The sequence below is a fragment of the Cupressus sempervirens genome, chromosome 7 (genome assembly GCF_028749045.1).
Source record: "Cupressus sempervirens isolate cs-2001-9-10 chromosome 7, ASM2874904v1, whole genome shotgun sequence".
Classification (NCBI taxonomy): Eukaryota; Viridiplantae; Streptophyta; class Pinopsida; order Cupressales; family Cupressaceae; genus Cupressus; species Cupressus sempervirens.
In genome coordinates, this window is record NC_143124.1 from 928,851,153 (window position 1) to 928,871,035 (window position 19,883).

The 19,883-nt window shown below is 35.6% G+C and overlaps 1 protein-coding gene across 1 annotated transcript in view; it reads left to right on the forward strand.

The window, feature by feature from the left end:
- LOC149550607 (uncharacterized) overlaps positions 1-19,883 on the forward strand; it is a 291,830-nt gene that overhangs the window by 83,480 nt on the left and 188,467 nt on the right. The window contains exon 3 of the mRNA XM_089793598.1: positions 600-758. Coding sequence (XP_089649724.1) covers positions 600-758 — 159 coding nt within the window. The remainder of the gene's footprint in view (positions 1-599; positions 759-19,883) is intronic.

The window sequence follows — 19,883 nt, forward strand, 5'->3', positions numbered from 1 at the left end:
AACCGTATCCTTGGTTGCATTGGGACTTGTATCAATGAAGATGAATCCTTTGTGTCCAACAGTAAAGCTGTTTCTTTGTCAAAAAAATGATACCCACACCTAATGGACAATCTTGAAAAGTTGTTAACACTATCTTTCATTTGAAACATCATATTGCATTTAGTGAGTATATTCATCTATTGAGGGCTTGGTAAATAAGGCAGTACAAAGATGACATACTCATAACTAAAGATTGTAATATGAACCAAGCCATATGACAAGGTTTTGCTTGTAAACAGAACACAAGAGGTTTTCAAAAGTTTGGGTTAGATCTGCCGGCCCCTCTAGAGTACTTTGTTATAACTTATAGCTGGCTTTAATGTAACTAGCTGCCTCTTAACTACTCTATGCAATGATTTTGTTTGATATTTATGATTGTGATGCTTCCTAGAATTGAACATCAAGAGAATCTTCAGATTTCAGTTTCGAAGTGCAATTTTTTTTTTGATATAGGGTTTATTTGGAGCATACTTTATTGGAGTCATTCTGTTCTTATATAGCCAATCAACTGATATGCTTCATTTATAATGCAAGTTTTCATTTTCTGGACCATTTTGCAGGTTAGTCCAGCAAAGAAATTCAACTTTCAGGACATTGTAAAAATGGAAATAGTTGCTGATGATGAGCACGTGTTGGTGTTGTACTTCAAGTCTAGAGTGATGAGACTATCATTGAGGGATTCTTTGCCGTTTCTTGAAGAAATTCAAACAAATATGAAGGTAGCTTATAAGTTATATCTCAGATGGTGAAACTTGATGAATGGCTTGATGCTTTGCCTTCTATGTTTTAATATTAATTATGCTGTTGAATTTTAGAATTTTTTAAGAAATATTTCCAACATGCGACCCGCTTTGGAATGTCTTGGGCCATTTCTCTTTCTTGTTTTTTTTTGTTGAATTTAATTTGCAGCACGAGGTCCAGGGCTGTGGCAAACCTCAACTATTCTTTTTTCCCACCTGGGAGAAGGGCATAGCTCACCAGTATACTTTACATTATAGTTCAATTTGTATTTTTCCTGGGTGTTTATAAGGCGTTTTTGGTGGTCATTTTTCCTTGTGCATCTCTAGGTATGGCTTTTGTTTTACTCCACTGCTTTTGTTTTGTTTGTGTCAGTAGTTTTCTTTTGCGTATGGTATGGATGCATCTGTTTTTTGTTCATGTTAATCACATCAAAGTCATTGGTTTTAAGCATTTTTGCCAGAATGTGATGTTTTCATAGCCTCTTCTTCTTGCCTTTGTTCTAGACTGTTAGGTCAACTGAGGTCTTGTGTATGGAATCTGTATTTGTCGAAGAAAACTACCTTTCTCAAATTTTTTTATTAACATTTCAGGTTGGGAGAATTACATCACAAGTTAGAGCAACCAAATTTGCAGCAATCAACTTGTAATTACGCTTTCAAAGTCCCTGGTGTACTTTATATAATGCATTTCTTCCTAATTCATTTTCGGGTCTTAGGACAAAGTAAAAATACAATAATTTGCTTGTAATATGCTCTTCAAGATCCGGAAAGAAGCGTTGTTGTGCTCATTTGTAAAATATACTTCCCTTCCTCACTCACAGTTGCACTCCTAAGCCCCAAATTGCAATTTTGTAATGTATATTTTACTCTTGCAAAATCAAATGTTCCTTCAAACTAGCATTTCACCTTCCGAGACCCGAATATAGCCCAAAATGCACTCTAAATCACTTGAAATCAGGTCTCTAAGACCTGATTACAAGTGGCAGTTTTCTCATTTCCATTATAGATTCAAAGTGCAATGACAGATTTCCCATTTGCAAGTAAAATGCTTATGCTATTTCCAAACTTGAACTACACTTTCCAAGTTCTGGTATTGTCCTTTGACCTCATTTTAAAGTCTACAACTTGGGTCACCAAGACAGACAATTCCTTTTATTCAAAAGTGATTTTTTATATGCCTTTTGCAATCTTGAGTTTTCTGATTATAATCAGCAGGAGCCTTTTCCATGGTTATGTTTGCATACACTGGGGTGGCAAGAACTTTGAAGATCTTGTCAATGGTTTTAGCATCCAATCAGATAATGACTTTAACATCATCATCCCTAATTGTTGTCGATTCCTTGTCACAATTAGAGGCACAAGCGAGGACAAACTAAAGCTCCAAGGAAGCCAGTGGAAAAGTATTTCCCGAGCTGTCTACAGTCCCTTTCCTCATGATGAACTCAAGTTTGGCTTCTATTTTGCAATCTTCTCTTCTTGAAGAGAGTACCCTGGCTTCCACAATAGCACAAGATGATGTTCTAACCCTGTGGAGTTTTCATTGCAGCCTTGCAGATTATTGTTCAATGTCTTAAGAACTAGTGTCATCCGACAAAGAGATGAAGTACAGGTATGATAAATATCAAAATGCAATTATGGCTATTCAAGTGATCTCCCCTATTGACGAAATCAAGGATATAAAGATTGGACATGTTGATACATTTGATTTCTTTGAAAGGACAAAAAAAAATGCAACAGAGTAATGATATGCAACTAGTTTTGAACAAAGCATATACACTTAATAACTACATTTCTAGTGGCTGCCTTGAAACTTTAGTTTGTCATCGCTTCTGCCTTTAATTGTGACAAGGAGTCAAGAACAATTAGGGATGATGATATTGAAGTCATTATTCGATTGTATGCTGAAACAATTGACAAGATTTTCAAAGTTCTTGTCGCTCCAGTGTATGCAGACATAACAGTGGAAAAGGATCTCGCTCATTATAATCAGAAAACCCAAAGGCATATACAAAATGGCTTTTGAATAAAAGGACTTGTCTGTCTTTGTGGCTCAAGTTGTACCACATTGACTTCAAGGAGGAGGTTAATGACATAATCATCCTTTTTAATAGAACCATGGGTTTGAAGTATTCCAACGTATTTGCGGCTTGGATGTATAGATGCATTGTGATAATGAAGTAGGGACAACAACATATATTTTGGGGTGAAATGATTAGTGACACCTTGTATGAAGGTTCTCACAAGATCCTACGGCTCTCATGTTCTACACAAACTCTTTATTTGGTGTACAAAGAAGTATCTCTAACGCCATTTCTAGGCCTTTCCACCAAAGGTTACAAGTGATTAGTGCCAATGTGGAGTTACTATGAATTGCTCACTTTGAAGCCCAACTGGATTCACTACAAGAGAGTACAAGATGTCTTATTTGGTCATTTCATGTGTTCATTTAATAAAACATTTGGAAAAAGGAGGGTGTCTGAGGAAGCTTGGAGGAAGGTGAATGAATATGGGTTCCTTTTTCCTTTAGTTTCCAACTTTCACATATATGAGAGTTTATTGTTTTGATGACTATCTGTACATGCTTCCAAGGTGACCTACTGATAGGATCATCTTGATGGAATCAACAAGGCAATTGATGTCTGTTCATGCATATCAACTAGCCCAACGTAAGTCGGGTTAACACATCTTCTCATAATCCATTGCAGTTTGAAAGATATTCGCTGAGAATTTCAACAACAGCCAAGGCAAGGAGACAACGCTTCAAGATCAAATTGAAAAAGTTCAAAGTCAGGAAATATTTTGACTCTTTGGGGATGAAAGATAAATCAAAAGAGTCTTCAGTAATATTCATCACATTGAGAACATTTGGATTGATGTTCATGTCCAAGAATTAGCGTTAGGAGAATAACAAATCTAATTACTTATAATGGCTCAAATAATACAAAGTATTATTTGAGACATTAATTATTAGTTCACTATTTAATTTATTAATTAAATAATTTACTTATTAGTTAATTAATGTTATCACAATAAATCAGTTGATATTAAATTATCATATTAAAAATATATACCAACTTCAGTTATATTTAATTATGCCATTGTGGCATTTTGCATTACTGATGGACTTAGCACATCACTGCATCCTTCTAGTTGTCTACTCCACGTCAATCCATCTGGGGCCTGCTGACTGTGACCAATGTGATCTCTATATGTCACATTAGTCCACTTTTCTAAATCTCCTATTTAATATGGTTATGATACTTGGCAAGCATATAGAAATAACAGAAAGTGACAAGGAAAAGAATACAAGGTGGATCGATTAAAAGGAAAAGTGTACTTGCACTGTTCAATGTGCACAATCTTCTCTTTCCACCTAGGCAAAGCAAAGAATATCCTTAATTTAAAGTAATGCCCGAGTCAAAGATACTCCTCTTGCAAAGTGTTGACCAATATTTACACATAAATATATATTAATCAGTCACCAAAGTCTCTATTACATATACTGACTTATAATTTGAACTTATTCTAAATTTGTATTAAAGAAAGTGAGAAGATATACATACTCTCTATTATATTAAATTTGTATTAAAGAAGTGAGAAGATATACATACCATTATATAATTTGTATTGTTGTAATTAAATATTCACTAATTACACTTTACTTAAGCTTACATATGATAATGCATTGCATTGTAGTTTACATATGAGATACCTAGGAGTTTGCACTTATTAAGCACATGGTGTAGGAGAATTCTGCTTTAGGTGGTGATAGTTATTATCCAATTCACTTTATGTTTGAGATCCGCCTTTACTGCACATATCAAATTATCATCCTCGTCATATGACACATAATTCATTAAATAATGGAGGATGATCCTCCTTTAATAGACATGTAATTCCACATTGCGTAGGTGATAACTTATCCACTCTTTATCATTGTCTCTTCTTGCCTTGCCTATATAAGTGGACATATTATGTACATTTTAATTATGTTCATTATATATTATATCATTCTTGCATCTTAATGCACATTTGTTGCCATCTCTTGCAGAAGTAATCTTGGTCTTTCATATGATCCTGAGGTGTTGTAGAGTCACCAAAAACTCTAGCAAAGGCATTAAATATTTACGTTGGATTAGATGACGATATAACAGGGTTAATTGGATGCAAGTCTGGAATAAGGGTGAATACCAAAGAAGGTGCCTCTTCTTCTAAAACTAGGATTAAGACCAAGGTTAGAAGGGTTGTGGATCTCCAAAGGAGATATCAGTGGAAGGAAAGGAAAAACAACAGGAGCAGATAAAGGTTGTTGAGACTAAGGATGAGCCCCAAGAGGAAAGTTTTCCAAAATTTCTCCTACATTAGATAGAGGGGATACTCTCATGGCTCTCCCTTAGTCATTCATTCCTCCTATGGATGTTCCTGTGTCTCCTGTAGATATTGATGTTGATTCCTTTTCTACAGTCTATGCTCCTCATATATTTCCAAGGGCGATTTTTGTTTCTTCATTAGCCATTGAATCCCCACTTGAAAGTCCTCATGGCAACCTAGAGAATGTTTTTGACTCATTCTGCATATCCTAGTTTGTTAGACATGTCAGTTTCTCTACTTGATACCTCCATTATGAACTTTGATAGATTCATGACCGAGGCCTCTCAAAATGGGTCATCCGTGAAAACTCTTGTAGCTGTCCAAAGTGAAGCACCATAAATATTAACAACTGTAGTACAGTCTCAGGCTGATCCTGCACAAGCTGTAACTAGTTTTTCTCAAGCATTTTTCTTGGATCTACCTCCATGACTAAATTTTGTTGCTCCTATGAAGAATAAACAAGAAGTTTACACTAATGTGATTGTTTTTCTGCAACTTAAGCAATCTAAACCAAAAGCTCCTAAGAAAGCCAAGATGGTTTCAAGAGTGGCTATGGACAAAAACAAAATGAATTATGCTGAGGTTGCAGAACTAGATCATGATAACCCTCCAAAATAATTGTAGTTGTTTGAATATAGGTTTACTAGAGTGGAGCTAGGGAAGAAAACATCTATTGAGCTTAAAAATGATGCCCAAGATTCTGTAGTCACATTGGCTCATGGTTATGATGAGCTTTGGGCGAAGAAAGAAAAGCTTAAACATGTAAAAGTATGACTCATTTCATTTATTCAGAAGATTACCGTCTCTTTTGAAAACGTTGATTCCTTGACTTCCTCTATTTTCTAAGACTCCATAAAGCAATCAAAGAAGGTTAGAGAGAAGGCCAAAGCTATTGATTCTTGGGTGGATTAGATGATGGCACAAAGAACAAAACAGGTAAGGAAGCTCTCCAAGTTCTCATGTCATGTCCCAACTCTAGCTCAGTCTAGGAGAGACATGTGAGTCAGCTTATTATGGGGTCTTGTAGGCTGAGAGGGTTGGATAGAGACCCAGTATGGTTATTCAGTGTTGGGGACTTGATGTTCTGGCAGTTATTGATCAGTTGGGAGACGTTCCTTGTTTTTAGGAGGCAGTTCCTACTTTTTAGGAGGTATGATCTTGCCCAGGGTTGGGTCTCCATGAGATTACTCTTTGGGTTCAGTTTCAGAGGGATAGGGCTTGTTTCCTAAATTTTAGGATCATCCCTAGATTTTAGGGATGAGACTGCCAGTGGATCCTTCATTTCCAACTTCAGTTACAGATAGGTGACAGGATGATTTTATGGTTTGTGATGTCAGTTGGGCATTTTGTGGCTATTTGGGTTATATTTTTAATATTTCCTAAGGTAGCGTTTAATAATTAAATAAGGTTAAGTTTTAGCCATTTTGGAGTAATAAGGGGTTTTTTGGCCTCATCTGGATGCACATCCTATGGTGTGATAGCTCGTTGGAAAGGTCTCGAAATTCTCTAAATCTTTCTCTTTGGTCTCAGGGCATTTCAGTGAATGGAATTCTATCTATGAGGAAAAAGGTCATTTTCTAGTAACATGACCACTTTAAAATAAGAAATTATAACACTTTCACTACACAACGCCACTTGGAGACACTTAGGGTTCGATTTGCAATTGAGAGGGGGTTATAAGGAGATGGAAGCTTCATTCTAAGATCATCTTTTGCATATTTGACAACTTGTTATGATTTTGCTTTGAATGGGCAATTTATAGTCTGGGACGCAAACCCCAGTTCAGTGGTTGGCTGGGACGTAGCCCTCAGCAATCTTTGGCACCGGATTTCTTAGGCATTGTGCGTGGTCATTAAGGACAGAGACATCAATTCTCATTGGGGTTTCAGCGTGGCAAATCATCTTTCCAGTTGGGACGTGGTTCATTTCAGCCTGTGGAACGCCATTTGCAGCAGTTACACCACGTGGTGTATAGGATATTGCTTATATTCACCTACATATGTATGCTAGATTCGAGAACAATCTTCACCTTCTAGTTTGACATCAAATTTGTATGTGAGCTTTGGGAAATGCATTGGATTGATTGCTTGGCTCTATAATTCAGACAAATCTGCCTGGTACGATTTGCAATAAATCTGATTTTTGCTGCATACTTATTTATTCCAATCTTGTTTCATGTTTGCTGTTCCCTATTCCTCTCTATGTTATAAAACTATCAAAAACAAGCAAATCTTTCTGCACTTTTGTCTAGTTCTGCAAGACAACATAAATAAACAGGGAAACAAAATTAAATATAAAAAATTACAGCAGTTTAACAGAAGAGATCCATCCGGGATGTTTCATCTAACACATGCAAGAAGAACAACATCCAAGCTGATTGAAGTTCTTGGAACGTTTAATCAAGACTTGAAGTCTCTTGTAGAATTGAGCCTGACTTATTAGATTATTCAACTATAGTCCCACCCCTAGCTAGTTTCCCACCCTCTACTTTTTTGAAAGGCTTAAAGAACACCCTCCAGTAGAAATGTGAATCCGACTCCTGAAATCAGATAGTTCAAGTTGTTAATTGCCCCACTTGAGCTGCCGCTTAGTTGATAAGCTGGGCTGAATGGAGTGAAGCATAAGGGCCCTCCGATCCTTCTCTTGAATAAGAAATCGGAATAAGACGACATATAATCCCTCTTCATTTTGTCGTGCTCGACGAACAAGTTGCCCAAGCATACTCCTTTAAATACAAAACTTCTCCCCTTCGAGAGAAAAAGATTTGAGTTTTTAGATTTGAAATGAGAGATTTTATGTGAGAATAGTGTCATACCTTCTTGTGAAAAGTATTTTGAATGGGAGGAACTACCATTGAATAAAAGCTAGTCATTGAAGGTTATAGATATTGAAGCAACAATTGAAGTTTGTACTGAGAAGGAGCAACAGATCAGTACCAAGTTTGAAGAAATGTCATGCAAAGAGATAAATGATGACCAGGAGCTAATTTCAAAAAGAAAAGTGGTTTTGCAACTCTTGCTAATGATCCATCAAGAGCTTGAGACAAACCTTTTCACATTGAATTCCATTTACAAGCTCATAGGTTATTAGTTTTCACTTGATTGACTTAAATTTGTTTTTGGAAAAAAATAGGACAATAATTTCCAGATGTTCTGATGTAATCATCTGTGGTCTTCTCATAAACTCTCAAATCATGGTTTGTGATACTTTCAAGGTGGTATTTTAATTGGTGTCTGCCTTTATAATTCTCTTTTTTCATACTTGATGCAAATTACATTATTATTTTCTGGTCCATTAAAGGTACACTCCAAGCCTTATCTCTAGCCCATTTAGAATGCATGCTACATATCTAGATGTGCATGCATCTACTGAGGCATTAGAAAATCCTAAAGCTGACCCCGTTGTAGAAGAATATCTTTTTAACATTATAAATCGAGTTTCAACCTACACATACATATTAAAACTATAAATACATATTTTAATTAAAAAATCAGTAAACAAACAAATTAGTTTAAATAATATGATAAATAGTTGGAAAAAAAAGAAACAAGTGTTAGGGCTTGAAATATTTAGGAAAAGTTGAGATTCTTCAGAAAATCATAAAAGTATCTGAAAAAATTATGAAATTTGGTGATAATTGTTGTTCATTACACTCGAAATCAATTTAGAATACTTAGGAAATACCATTGTTGAGCTTCTATAAACCGAGACACAACAAAGAGGAGATAAAATGATTTATAAAAAGAAAGAAAAATAAATCTGGAAACCTATATGTGAATTCGATTTTGGTTCAAAGTTCTCTTCAAATCTGCTCGTAGTTGACCTAAATCTTTGCATATCATCTTGCAATATCTTCAAAGGACTTTTTTGGCTAGGACAACAATTTTTTTTCACAAAATGTAAAATAGGCTTTTTGTTTGACATCAAAAGCTCTATTTTGCTTTGACTCAGAAATAGACACGAAATCTCCGATTTCTTGATGAGAAGTTTGAGCAAGAAAGTGTGGCAAATACTTACCACCTTGAACTTTTCGCAAGAAAATAAAAACTCATTGAGAAGTCTTGCAAGTATTGCATTTATGGTTTTAAGTGCATATGATCATTGATATTAGATGGCTAAAGAATGAAGTGAGGGAGTCAAACAACCCTTTTAATTTTAGAACATGATGACCTAGATTTCTTGAGTGCTACAACAAAACCAAGCTAGTGCACAAACAAACATAGGCAATTGACCATTTGGTGGTCGTACTCTAAGTGTAATGCAAAATTAATGGAGATTCTATTTTATATTGGTTACTTAAACTCATTCTCTCCTCAAAGCCAAGATTCATGTGAAACAAGCATGGGAAATCAAGTGCTCTTCCAAAGAAACATTTGACAAACAAAAACTTAAAAAAAGTAGATGATAATTAAACATGGAGAGTGTTTGTGTGGAGGATATAAAAGAAGAATATTTTTCAAAGGATACTTATGAACAAAAATATATCCAACGGTAGTTTCTTCATTAAAAGAAGAATTGTAATGTCACCAGTATTAAGGTTATTTTGGGACTATAATGACTACAAAGAAATTGGTAATTATATAGTAAATATAATTGAATATTTCATATCTTTGATATGTTGTCTAATTTGAAATGATTGAAATTTGTAACGAATGTTCTCCACCAAGTTATTGGATCACATTGTGACATTCAGAATGAATGCCATCCACCAAGTTATTCTTGGATCGTCTCATGACATTCGCAATGAATGCCCTCCACCAAGTCATACTTGGATCATTGTCCACCAAGTGCAATTGGATTATAATATAACATTCATAATGAATGTCCTCCACCAAGTTCATAATTGGATCATTCTATGACATTCACAATGAATGTCCTCTACCAAGATTATACTTGATCATATTATAATATATATTCGATCATTTGTTCCAACATATATGATTAAGTAACTTCTTCTTATAAAATTAATTGTTAATTCCAAATTATACCTTGCTACTTTGTGATATATGATCCACGCTCTTTCCTGTTGTTCTTTTTACTATATTTTGTTTCTTACCTTTCAAAACTCCCTTTGTGTGGTAGTCTCCTTATGTCCTTATTTTGTGGGCCTTGATGTCTTTATAGGGCGATTTGGTTTGTACACCTTGCAATGGTCTTTCCCTTGGAATGACCCCCATCGCTTGGTCCTCTCTACAGGATCGCGTACCCTTGTATTATGCTCTCCTGATGTTATCTTTTATCTGTGTTGACTTGTTGTCTATACCTTTAATTGGAATATTTCCTTCCTCCTTTACACGCATTCAATGCACCTTGGCATGCTCCTTTGTTGTTTCTCATTATTTGACTTGCCACATACAACATCACACGCTTCTTCGTTGTTTCCTCTTAATGTCTGATGATGTGATGGTTTTTTGGCTACCACAGTTTGAACTCCCTTCCCTATGCAAACTAATCAGTCATTGCCGAGAAGTTGTCCAGAATCGAAGGATACAATCCAGGGAGAGAGGGAGCCCCAAACCATTGCTGAGAATTGCTAGAAGTGGAGGGCTGCTGCCCAATGTAACCCCTGAAAGATCTCCCAAACATGGTATGTTTTGAAGTAGGGAGGCCAAGTGATCGTTTGGTGCTTTGAGCTAGAGAGCAAACATGGAGAAGGAAGTGATGAGCTGATCAATAGTCTATTTCAATAGGAACTAAAGTTTTTAAGTGTGATTTCGAAGCTGCATGACCTCCTAGAGATGGAGTGCAAGACACCGCTGGTTAGTGTATGTGAAGAAGGATGAAATCGACTGATAACCCTTGAACATGCAATAAAACCTCCCTCTAATCTCATAACATATGGGACAATGGAAAATAAAATGTGTTCCTGTCTTCGTCTCCCCCATGTCACAAAGGTGGCAAATCTGATCCTCCTCATCAATTTGGTGGTCTGCCTAGAAACCATTTTGCAAGAGCCAAAAGAGATGTAAAGAGCGTGTGTCCAATGTCGGGAAAAGTATGAAGGACGTACGATGACCCTATCTTGTATATCCATATAGTGCTTTGCATAGAAGGTCATCCTCAGCTAGAACCTTGTAATGTTCCCGTTATAAAATAAATCATTTATCAAACTATTGTTAATGGGCCGATTGATTTAATATATCTCGGACCCATTTTTATTTTTGTTTTCATAGTTTGTGTCGCTCTCGGCTATCTTTGTAAACCCTCGGAAAGTTTTCCGATGGGTATTTATGCACAACTTGTAGGTAGTATTTAGGTATGATTTTGGATTATTTCTTTGTATTGCGAATTTTAGTTGGGATTCTCTGTTGTCCGCCATTTCAGAAGTGAAAGATCTTCCCTACTTGCCTATTTCGGTTTCGATGGGATTCAACCCTCACCCTATTTCATCGCTTGTAATACTTCGCTCGGATCTAGGAAATCAGAGCACCATCATATTGCGAATGTTTGTGTTCACTTTCGATTTCTTGTTCGAGTTTTATCTTGATTGTATTAAGTGATTTGATCATTTTCTAAACACGTGATTTCATCTGTACAACATCATCGATGTAAAGTTTCTGCAAATTCTTTAACTCTGATCTGAACTTGATTTATATCTGCAATGTATTCGTATAGGTATTATTGCTTGAGAGAGCAGACTTCTTATTATTGTGTGTCCTCAAACTACAATAATGCCTACCATATATATCAAGACCAAAGGGCATGTCCCTAAAATGAACACGACCTTCCCTAGGTCGGCCCAAACACCACTTGAGATAATCGACACCTAATAAATAATTAATTGCTTAACTAACATAACAAATTTGTTATGGTTAGTACAAAATATAGTTTCTTCGAAGGATCGCCACCTATCTTATGTCAAGTCTAGTGCATATAAAGGCTAACATTTGATATTAATGGAAGAAGACTGAGGTGCGGTCTGCACTTCTTAGACCAGTAGGATTATCATGTTAATATTTAACACTGCCTCGTAACTTGATAATCATACTGAGAGATAACATATCTAGCATCATCAATTATGATGAGTAAGCATAGATTGATACTCTATATCTATTTGAATCTTCTGAGAAAAGTGGTATCGTGTAACATATGATACTAAGTCATAGCACATTATGACTTATCACTTTAGTATTGCATGTAATGCAATACACAGGATAAAATTTGAAGAAAAATTAAGTTCTTCATTTATCTAGGTTGTGATTCATAGGAACTGGCATTCCTATATCAAAACATGATCCCGAGTTAAGATCTACCAGAATATAGGATAAACTTTGGAGAATAAAATTCTTCCTTTATCCAAATTGTGACTCATAGGCATAACAATGTCTACATCACAATGTGATCTTGAACTCATCTAGATCTGATAGTAGATCTTTACTGTTTAGCACATCATCTAAGAGATTGTCTTCTCTCATAATGCCTTTTATACAAGTGTTCATTATCTCAAAGATCGTCACCTCTTAGATAATGAACACAAATGGTGAAGCCCACAATAGTCAATAGCTTGACAATAATAATTTTAAAAATCATTTCATTAAGAATTAAAGAATACAAATGTATAATAATTCAACCATACCAAGTCTTTTCCTGATGTGATCTATCTTCACTTTAGAGCGAGGTTTGGTAAGAATATCTGTTGTCTGATCTACAGTGCAAATGTATTCTAATTTTACAGAATTCCTGTCTACCATATCTCTTACATGATGGTAAGAAATTTCAATATGCTTGGACCTATAATGAAAACTGAATTCACAGAGAGCTTAATGGAATTCAGATTATCACAATGAATTATAGTAGGATTCATGGGTTGACCAAATAATCCCACAAGAATTTTCTAAGCCAAACTGCCTCCTGAGAGGCCATTGCTGCAACAATGTATTCAACTTATGTGGAACTCTGTGCTATTGATGCTTGCTTTTTGCAGCAGTGCATCATTGCTGAAACAACATCCTAAAGTGCTTTTCCTATGAGCTACACTTCTATCCCAATTTGAGTTTGTGTACCCATGAAGGTCCAAGTCAATTCTCTCATACTTGAGCCCGCAAACAAAGATTTTAGGGTTATGAGTTTCAAATCCTTCAGGTTGTTCCAAATATACCTCTTCTGTAATCCTTCCATTTGATGTACTTTCCATCCCTTCGATGGTGCAATAGCTAGGATTGTTCTTACAGAGATGTATCTGGCAACTTGGAGCAAAGGTTTCTTCATAAACAATTTCCTTCATCCGAGAGAATCCTCTAGTTATGAATCTGGCTTTAATGCTACCATCAACATCATGCTTAATTTTAAATATCTATTTAGAAGAAACAACAGATTTCCTTTTAGGCCTTGGAATAATTTCTTAAACATGTAATGGTATCCTTTTGTCATAGCAGCGTTCCAAGCCGTAAGTTTAAAAGCATTTGAAACATTGGTGGTTATGATTTAGATGAATCACTTATTTTGGTTTTGGTTAGATAGAAATAAATCCGACATCTAATCCATGATGTCACTTGTATTGGTATCAGGACATTAAGTCCACCAAGTACTAAATCGAATATCAAATCCATGATGTCACCTACATTGGTATCCGAATATCAAATACATGATATTCACCAAGTGCTTCGAGTACTAGTATCTAGATATTAAGTCCACCAAGTACTTAATCCTTGAGTTGAGAAGACTCAAACCATGGATCGCTACTATCCACAAATCAAAAAAATATAATCACATAGATATTTTTAGCCAGATATGCAAAAAATATGGTGTATGCTATATTCACTTATCAAATACATGATCATGCAAAATATCAATTATAGGCTCAACTATATAAAAGAGGTTTAGTCTTTTCTATAATAGCCAATGATTATAACAAACACAATCAGTAATGTAGCCTAGGCTAAATATAGTCTTGAAGAGAAATGCTAATACATATGAATCGCCAAAGGAAGAGTTTATAATGCAAAACTAGGTGAAAGTAGGCCCATATATAAACTCCCTCTTAAGTTCGAGCATCTCTAAGGTGGATTGAATCCACGTATGCAAGTTCTCAATTTATCCATGATTGTATTTAAACCAAATTGAAGTAACTTAAGTCCATGACACTTAATGTGATCTACTCTCTTAGTGAATATTTTACAAGTTTCCTATCTGCTTCCTCTAAAGTTAAGGTTTAACTACTTTTGGTAGGACTCCCTCTCAATATGTACACTGTAAGATCCCCTCCTGTTATCTAGCTAAAGTTTACGGATAACTTCTCAAAGGTTTACGTGTCATTATCAAACCATGAGAATTTCTATTTATGTCACTTAGTCCAGATTTATCTTAGAATTAATGGTTTAACCAATTTTAATTCTTTAACTCATACTCAGAAAGAAATGCAATAACACCTAAGACTCATTCCTGACAAGAGTCATATCACAGAAAAGAAACTTATTAACAAGTATAAAATGATTGAAATACTCCCTCTCGGCAGAGATGACTTTGGTCTACACAAAAAGATAGTTGATTTAACCTCCCTTTGAAAATGTAACATCAAATCAACATTCCCATCTCATAATTTATTGCATTCTTTTCTTTCAGTTGTCATTGTTATTCTCCAAACCGGTGCGTAATACTCTAGTATTTATATATTATGTATACATTTGCGTCTGCCTTCACTTCTGCTCGAATGCTTTCGTGTTAATAGAGTCCCGCTTTGTGTAGTAATGTGATTAAACTCCTCCATTCTCAATAGTGAAAAGACATTCAGAGAGCATACCAAATTTAGCTTCCATGCAACAATTTCATTTTTGGTGGAATCACTGTTCCAATTTTGCCAACCCCCTGAATTGCTGTGATTCTCAAGGAATGCTGAAATTGGTGATGAACTACAGTGTGTTGAATCTAAATTCGTCTCTGAATCATTCAATCATCCCAATTTCTTCTACCACAACTCCTAGTGCATGCACTCTGCTATGAATGGCAATCTTCAACAAGTTAGCTACAAACAAGCTAAGGTTGAGACATTGTGCTCATACGAGTGGATAAATGTACTAACTCATTGTATGTAGGTTAACGTTACAACTCGAGATTCTTGTAATATCAATATTTTGCCAAACCATGACACAAAGAAATCCTTTGTAACGACAGTAATACCAATCTCCACCAAGACTCTTGTTAGGAGCAAGGAATATTTTTGAGTTGGTGGTTTTTTTTTTGTTTTTTTTTCGATACTCCAGACACATTCAATCACTAAGGAAGGCTCTCATTTATTTATTACTTTTACATAGACACAGTCAATGATATTTGTCGTGTAGCTCCAATTCTGTGATAAAAATGTATTCTTGTACCTCACAATAGCGTTTTCAATGTGACAGAACAATATTCATAGATTTTGTGGCAAGCTTCACTCTTAAATTTCCTTTGTGAGAAGCTAAATTCAAGACAACAAAATCGTGTTAGAGGCCATACCAATTTCGTTCCCAACACTGAACTCATCTCACGACAAGCAAGAATGATTTGTATGCTCCATATGAACATTGTGCCCAATACTACTGAAGTCGTCAAAGATTATTGTCGATGCTTTACCCATGTTTATTTATAAGCTCCACTATCGTTTCAACAAATTTTAATTCTCAGTGACCATACGATACTATATCACACATCCAATGAGAGCTTATTTATTTTGCCTGCTAGTTTATGACTTTAATGCTTTGAAAGTTAGATATTTATAACCTTTAGAGACAATCTGACTCATCTAGCTTTCAATCGTTCTTTCTTTGTAGTCCCGCCTTTACAATAACTTCAACCATAGAAAGTCCCTGTCATGGAATGCAGCGAAACAACCTTTCCAATCAGCATATTGGTTTAACTCTCCTCCCACATATATCAAATCAAGATCACCAAATAAACCTGTGTCAAACTGAGGATCAGAATAGCAGAGAATGGGGGAAAAATGAATTTCAGATAATCTGGATTTCCATTATCAGATTGGTTCAAACTTCTTGTTTGTTGTGCTTCTATAGAAATAAAATTTCTTGGAAATTCTAATACACCATCCCTTAGTCAGGCTTGTTCAATTCTGCCCATGAATCTGAATGGACCTACCTTGAAGCGGTTAAGCTTCCAATGAAGGAACTCGCTTTGATACCATGTAAAGTTTCTGCAAATTCTTTAACTCTGATCTGAACTTGATTTATGTCTGCAATGTATTTGTATAGGTATTATTGCTTGAGAGAGCAGACTTCTTATTATTGTGTGTCCTCAAACTACAATGATGCCTACCACATATATCAAGACCGAAGGGCATGTCCCTTAAAGGAAGATGACCTTCCTTAGGTCAGCCCAAACACCACTTGAGATAATCGGCACCTCAAGAAATAATTAATTGCTTAACTAACATAACAAATTTGTTATGGTTAGTATAAAATGTAGTTTCTTCCAAGGATTGCCGTCTATCTTATGTCAAGTCTAGTGCATATAAAGGCTAACATTTGATATTAATGGAAGAAGACTGAGGTGCGGTTTGCACTTCTCAGACCAGTAGGATTATCATGTTAATATTTAACAATTGAAAGCAGCCCCATACCATATGCCCACCACACACTGTATAACTCTCTGGAATCATACCGTACGACGTTGTTTTGACCCTCTGGAATCCATCATATGGCCCTATTCCGACTCTCTTGAATCCATCGTACAACTCTGTTCTACATTCACTGTACGTCCCAAACCGTACGACCTTTGTGTTCCTCCACCCTCCTCCGTACGACCATTGTGCTCCTCGTACAACCTGTCTACCGTATGGAACCTACTGCCCACCGTACAGGCTTCTCCACGCTACACGACCTTCACCTCCTTGGTGTACGACTCCTCTCCATCCATCGTACCGTACAGTCACTCAGACACTGTACAGCCTCCATATTGTCTGTGGTGTTCTGAAATCCGTACTCTAAACTCCAATTGGACAATATTGTCCTCCAGAATCTTGTATGGGTTTTATTTGGTAGAAAGGTTGTTGCGTGGGTCGGATCATGACAAACCTCCCTTGGGGGTTAATATATGTTGTGAGAATATATCGCTTGAAGATGTTTGTCCTGACGCACTTGTTGAATTCTTGTTGGGGAGGGATGTGAAATTCCTCAATTCGTAATAAAGTATTTAATAAATAGATTGAAGTAAGTTTTTAATTAAATAATAGATTAATTGTTTAATAATTAAATATTTAATTAAACGTTTCAATCAAATATATTGATCATTAAGCAAACAAAAATTCCTTACAATAGTTATCAATGCTCGTACAAGTATCAATTATACAAAGATAACGAATATAAGATATACAAACATGTCCTTGACAAACCTCGACTTCAGATGATTTGTCTAGAACAAAACATTTTAAAATACTTCTTGAAGTGTCATCACAATTTACATTATTGTCTGCTCGAGTCGGGGAGAGAACAATTCTTGAAACGATTTTTCATCTAATTATCTATAAAATAAATTTAGTGCTTACCATCTGCAAGCATGTCTTTATAAATATGCACAAAACAACAAATACATGAGTGTCAAATTCAAATAAAATTTTGAACCAAGATATAGATTTGCTCTTTTCAAATTCATATTCTTTCTTACTTTTACAGACAAAAGTATGAGAATCATCGTTCTTTATGATAGATGTAAGCCCTGAAAATTACACTCGACAATATTTGTTAAGAATGTAACACCATGTTCATGAAAATTATTTCTTAGATATTACAGATACATGAAGGAACTGTATACACAACATGAATGAATGAAAGATTTTAATAACGTCCACGAGGCCAAAGCAGCCTATGAGAGCAACTAGAAAAGCACACCTCCCGAAAAGGGAAACAAAATATTAAGCCTTTTGAAACTGCTTCTTTAGGTCTGCTCTTCAATAATGAATGTCAATCACTAAAGTTGTTGTCTTGTCAAGCTGTGGTTCCTCAAAATTAGCATCTAAATTGTAGGTTGCTAGGATATCCCTGTAGCTGGATCGGATGCCAATGTACGGTGGGCATTTCATGATAAAGTGTCGCTCTATCCCCACCACTCCCATGTTGCAAAATAAACACACTCTCTCCCATTTTTCTTTGCATTGTGTCCATCTACCCGTTTCATACCTCAAATGATGGGAACCTGTTCTAAGTTGCACTATGAGCATTTTAGCTTTCCAATTGATATTTGTTCCTATGTAACCATAACCTTAAAACTGGGTACTGGTAAATGCTGAATGAACAAACATGAATTCTAACCAATCTCTAAGAGTCAAAAGGACTTATCACTGTAAATGGCCGAGTAGCATAATCTGATTATTAGACAGTGCAATGATTATATAATTACTTTAGCAGCGATAACACTTCTAAAATAATGAGAGATAATTGAAAAGGATTGATATTTCAAGATAACTAATAGACTAAGATTAGTATATTGTTTAGTTTCTTCACCAAAGTTTACAAACTCCTTAAGACATGAGACATGTCTCATGTAAGACAACTCTTTGATCATGAAGGAATGTTAGTTATTCACATCAACCACTCAAGGCATTGAATGGAGAGTTTGTATAATATAATGGTGGAAGAGAGCATAAAGGAATATACATATATATGGACTGAATTTTATTTATTGTTAGCAAATATCTGGTGACAACAAACTTGCATGTTGTAACTTATTTATGAGTTAATACCGATATATATCTGTAGTCCATATTATATCTAAATCCTATTGGGAATACATGGCCAATATGTATGTGGATAAAGAGCCATCATATGATCTTATAAGTTTATATGTGTGTGTGTGTGAAGTCCATAATAGTAAGAGATTATATATATGTTAATATTGTAATTATAATTATATATATGTATGTTATGTTTTATGTTTGAATATATGTATGCGCAAAACTTATTACTATCATGGTCTGAGAAGGAAGGAGCTAAAATGTTTCTAGGGAGGGGCTTACATAAATCCAAGCAAAGTATCTTTTTCCCAAGATAGGGTGGGGGTCAGTGTTCCATAAGCCTTCGTGATATGGACGTGGACCTATAAACTTTTGAGGGAATCCATTGTGAGGTTGGTATCTAGGCAACTTGGATAACACCTACATCTTTCTTTATTAAGTTGAAATAATAATAAGGTTGGATATAAATGTTAAAGATAACTTAAATCTAATGAGATAAATGACTAATTCTATCATAACCAGTACAATCCAAACCCTAATCAAGAAATATAAGATAAATTAAGTTTCCAACATGGGACATTATAAGGGAGGTGAATAGGGGTATCCAAAGAGAACTGAAAGTGGGGAAGGTGGTCAATCTCAATCACCACTGAGCTCAGTAGAGCAAAGGCTTGAGCATTGTAGCAATGGGCCCGACTGGTGGTGTTGGCACCCACAATTGCCTTCGAGAAGTGATGGGCCAAGTAAGATTATCTGTGACATTCCTTGATCGAATCTGCAAAACCACGAAGTTGATGGAGGAACCAAACTAAATTGAAGATTGCCTTGAGTTTGAAAGGATGGGCTATAAACTCTGCCAAAATGCTACAGAGAGTAGTGGACTTGTGGCACCTGATGATGCGCTAGAGAAGAAGGGTTTAGACTTTCTCCCACTGAAGTCCAGTCCGATTCTAGAGGGCCTCTAAGCCACAAATTCGTAAAGTATGGTTGACCTAATCAAGGAGGCCACGAGAAACATCTTGGATGTGGTTTCTTGAAAGTGATGTCAAAAACACTATCTCTCAAGCAAAGCAAAG